This window comes from Acyrthosiphon pisum, chromosome X, assembly GCF_005508785.2.
Source record: "Acyrthosiphon pisum isolate AL4f chromosome X, pea_aphid_22Mar2018_4r6ur, whole genome shotgun sequence".
NCBI lineage: Eukaryota > Metazoa > Arthropoda > Insecta > Hemiptera > Aphididae > Acyrthosiphon > Acyrthosiphon pisum.
In genome coordinates this window covers 75,818,709-75,823,939 of record NC_042493.1, presented here as the reverse complement: position 1 = coordinate 75,823,939, position 5,231 = coordinate 75,818,709, and the positions used below count along the sequence as shown (strand labels likewise).

General features: G+C 25.1%; 1 protein-coding gene across 1 annotated transcript in view; it reads right to left on the bottom strand.

The window, feature by feature from the left end:
- Positions 1 to 3,071: 3,071 nt before the first annotated feature.
- LOC100166242 (actin-related protein 2) overlaps positions 3,072 to 5,231 on the bottom strand; it is a 9,848-nt gene continuing 7,688 nt past the window's right edge. Inside the window, exons 8-9 of the mRNA XM_001950499.4 lie at positions 4,192 to 4,376; positions 3,072 to 4,123 (exon numbers count right to left, since the gene is read on the bottom strand). Of these exons, the coding sequence (XP_001950534.1) occupies positions 3,953 to 4,123; positions 4,192 to 4,376 (356 nt within the window). The 3' untranslated portion in view covers positions 3,072 to 3,952. The remainder of the gene's footprint in view (positions 4,124 to 4,191; positions 4,377 to 5,231) is intronic.

Genomic DNA, 5,231 nt, shown 5'->3' with positions numbered 1-5,231 from the left:
TTTTAAAAAGATATAGCAGAATTTTGGGAATCACATAAAAGCATAAACATTTTTAATTATATCATTTTTTTTATATTTATTATTATTATTATATTCAATTTTTTAATATTAATTTTTTTAAATATTATATATTATATCGTCATTAAATAAACTTTTTTAATTATATCACTGTTTTATATTATTATTATATATGAATGGCGGGGGGATAACAAACCTGAGTGGCGGGGCTATAAAGTTTTCACTCGCCGTGGCGGGGCTATAACAAACCAGTACCGTTATAGATAATGACAATAATAATAATAATAATAATAATATAGCTGATATTATAATAAATAATAAAAATTTAAATTAAATTATATTGGTGGTACCTATAGGTAAATAATAATAATAATAAAATTGGGCCAATGAATTTATAGCATAATGATTATAACGTTATATCCGACAAAAAACGATTGCAATTTGTAAAGGTTATTATAACGGAAAACGACAATAAAAAAAAATTAAATACCGCAAAACATAATTTATAGAATAGGTATCATTAAACGAAAAATAAAGCAAAACGTAATTTATAGAATATCATTGAACAAAAAATAATGCAAAACGAAATATTTTAAAATGTATTTATTTAAAAGGTCTATTGTTTTCGTAGAAACATTTATTTCATGCAGACAATTTATATATATGAAAATTGATTATATTATATTCCGTATTCGGGCCATTACCTACCCGCATTAGTTATTATTTTTAAATTTAATAGGTACGAGGTACCTATTAACACTATTTTAAACAACGATAAACGAAAAACTTGTATAACGTTTTAGTACTAAATAACGATAAACGCAAAACTTGAATAACGTTTTAATTCTGTATAACGATAAACGAAAAAATTTTATAACTTTTTAGTTGTTAATAACATAAGACGGAATTTTTTTTTCATATGCAAGTCCTGGTTTAAATGGATTTTTTTGTAGAAATATTGGTAACTTTTTAATGTCTTTACTGTAGGTTTTCAATGCATAATTTTCCTAGTCCTAATAATAATAATAAAAAACGGACAAATTGATGTGTCTCTGCTATGCAATAGGTAGGTTACTACTTACAAGTGATTACAGGGCGGAGGGTCCACAATAGTGTCCAATAGTGTTAAATGTTAATCCAATGATGTAAAATCATTAAATACGAAAAACCACTTTGAGCGAAGACGATCTGTCAGCCTATAATATTAGTTATTACCTACTTATTACTATTTATATTAAGTACCTATATTAGATGATAATATTATTGTGATTAAAGTAATTTATTTTACTATTAGTCATTACAAATAAAACTACAATTTTTTTTGGATATTTTGAACATAGTGCATGTATAATTGCATAATTCGGAAATCTTATGAATTTTAATTGGTATTTATTTAATGAACGTCTATAATAATTGGGTTATTTGTCGAATTAACGTTTTTATATTTTATTACTTAATACTTACAATAATAGTAGCATTACAAAATTATCACTACACCGAAAATTTACATTTCCATTTTTTAATTAACTATATATACCTATAATCTTGATATTTGAAATTATTCAATAGTACCTACCTAAACGTTTTTCTCAAAGTGTTAAATAATAATAGTGTCCATTGTTATGACGCCGCAATCGGAGGCTAAACGAAAATGTATAAAAGATTTGTCATAAGATTTGTGAATTAAATTATTTTTATGTATTTGTTTACGTAATGGTCTACAACTATTTTAAATTTTATTATATTAAAATTCATTGTTAGAATATAATTAATTAGTTACATAGCTCACATCCCACAGAAAGACGACCACACATTACACAGTTAACATATGATAGTAAATTTTAACAGTTTATGTCTATTATTAAAATCCATACATTTACATGACTACAGGATTGCAAGAGAATTTCAAACTTTCTTTTCTGCTAAATATTGGGTGGTTTATTTGAAAATAATTATACCCTCGTTCCGCTTCCACAGTGTTATTTTGATAGATTTCATCATTGATTAAAGTATAAAAGTATCTACAGTAAATAATTTTAATACATACATTTATTTAAAAATTATAAGACACTTAATGAATTACTATGTTCTTTGTTAGGTAAGTAAAAGTAAAAGTGAAAGTAAAAGTGGAAGTAAAAGGTAGGTATATTATTAATTTTATATGAAAAAAGTAACTGATTTTTAACTAAGTTAAGTTACTTTTATTTTCTAATTAATTTTTAACTTAAACAATTAAAAAAAAATAAAGGTTACTTTTAACTTTAACTTAACTTACATTTTTCTATAATAACTTAACTTAAAGAGTTGAAAAAAAATAGATAACTTGCCTACCCTTATAAAAATACAATAAAAGTAGAATTTGATATTTATTGATTTTAAAAATAAAGTATAAACTACAAATCACTTTTTTACATTGTTTCTATGTTGTAATAAACTATAAAAAGCAAAAATGTTATTACCATAACACGTTAAATTTTGATGAATGTTGGGATTAAGCTTTTCATCCATATTTAATTAAATTTTTTCAAGAAATAATGTACAATCTTATATGAAACACATTTTTCACTTTTTCATTTTCTTAAAAATAAGTTTTTAAGTTTTCTTAAAAATATGTGCTTCTAATATTTTATTATAGCTTTAATTAGTTCATTAGATAAACAATTTGATCTAAGTGACATTAATTTTAATTCATTTCCAAACTGTGATAAAAAAAATTAATGTTTTGAATCACACATTTGCTATCCTAATATTTTTAATAATAACCAAGTTAGAACTTTTTCAACCCAAGCTAATAAATTACATGCAGACCAAATAAAAATATGTAAAAATTACACATGAATACAATTTATTAACGATGGTCGATGGAGAAATTTGAATATAAAATTGTCTATATCATACCAAGACTAGAATAACTAATTTTATAATCAAACTATTTCACTTTTGTGTTTTTATACCCTTCACTTACTTAGTGTTGATGTATAAAAGCGACATGTATGAATAAAAAAAAATATATAGTTAAAAATTAGTCAAGAAATAAATGTAATTATTCAAGCTTCAAGTAGAAATTATTTTATTGTTATTTATCTTATGGAAATTACAAAATATGTAACAAACCCTACTAAATCAACATAAAATCATTTAAGAATAATGTTTTTAAGACATTGGTAGACATTGTCAAATTACTCTCTACATGATTTGCCACTGTACAGCTTTGCAGGTATTTTATTTTGTCTTTTTTTAAAGTTAATCTTATTGTAATTTTAAACTATAACAATTCAAACACGTTATCACTTATATTATATTTTCTTAGTTGAAAAATATAAATATTGCATGGAATTACATACCTAATACAATAAAATTCTTATTATATTAGTTGACACAATGAATTTAAAGGTAAAATATAAAAATTACTTTTTTAAAAAAAGCAAACAAATAACATGATGTATTGTAGAAAAAACGTATATTGGTATTTGGTGTTCCAATTATATTGAATTATACACTATAAATTAGTATAAATAGAACTTCTATTCCTGTTAATATTTAACTTAAACATAAAGTGGCTTCGCTGGTACGTAAAAATAATATTAATTAAAAAATATAAACAATATAACAATAATATATTATAATGCGCCCATGTAAAAACATAAAACTCAAAGAAAAGAATAAAAGAAATTTATATTTCTTATACATTTCATAAAGCATATTTTAAATTGGAAGTATGTATTTTATAGAATAGATATTTAGCTTATTTGTTCTAAGCTATACATTTATGAACAGATGTAATCATGTAATTTTTATTAGGCGTGTCAATTTTGAGTCAATGTTTAATTTTACGAGCGCATTGTTTATTGTTTTTATAAGTAATAAATATGGGTTTCGTTTAAAAAAAAATGTATTGCTTATATTTTATATTCAGTTAAATTGAGATAATAGTTTATCCAGCTCTTGGCCCAAGCTTATCCAAAATAGATATTCCTCTGTCCTGGTACTCTTCGCGTGATAACCAAAACGATTCTCTATCCTTTGTTACTTCACCTAATACAGCTCCACCAATAAACACCATGTCTTTACGCAATGGCGGATCTTCAATACGGATTTTAAGTTTCTAAAAATAAATATCATCAATAAATGTTTAAAAAATGAACTAAAAAAGTGTTATTGTAAATGTATTACTGATAAAGTAGTAGTATCATTTTTCAACACTCGTTCCACATAAAGTTGTTTAATTTCACGTTCCAGTCTTGACGGTAGTCCAGGATACATTGTTGAACCACCAGAGAGCACAATATGTTTGTATAATTCAGTTCTCATATCAATATCAGCAGTTTGGATTGTGTTGAACACTAGTTCTGCAATACCTAGTGGATCACACAGTAATATGTAATTGGAAAATACACAACAAAACATTGAAAATTAAACTTTAAAATAATCCTATGAAATAATGAATAAAGCAATAGTCAATTAAACTTTAAATTAAAAATTTAACAAATATATTTTTTGATCTTTTTATATGATAACTATTATACTATCACAATATGATGAAATTATTCAGAATGAGTTTCATATCACAAACAAATATAATAGTATTATAATCCTACAGAAAATGTAATACTTTCAACTCAAAAGCAAATATTTTCTCAGCAAAAATCTATATTTTTTATAGCCTGTCCAGTGCAAGAATAACTCTCCACCATCTGGAGGTCAAAATATTCTACCACCTCGCGATACCTTTATGTGCCACTGGTGACGATGGCTGCACTGGTATAGTGGTTAGAATAAGCAGAAAAAGACGAGTTTTGGTTGCGCTCTTTCGCTGGACAAAGTATAGTAGTTGGGGCGAACTTATTAGTTTTCACAAACATGACATATTATTTAAATATAATAGAAATAATTAAATAAACAAAAACTTTATGTCTTGTACAGAAAAAAACATTTAATTCTTATGGAAACCGCCACATTTAGGTATGTAGCAATGAACAAAACAGATAAAGCAGCTGGTCAACACAACACAATTAACTGGCATCTTTATGCTATGAACTCACAATTTTAAGCTAAGCAACAATTTCAGGTATGTTTTTGAATACAGTGGAATCCGCTTATTGTGGGCACCGGGTTAATACGGGCATCCGCTTATTGTGGGCAAACAGATCTGGTCCCGATACAAATGTATATTAACAATGCTAAATCTAACCGCGTAATATGGGCACTCGATT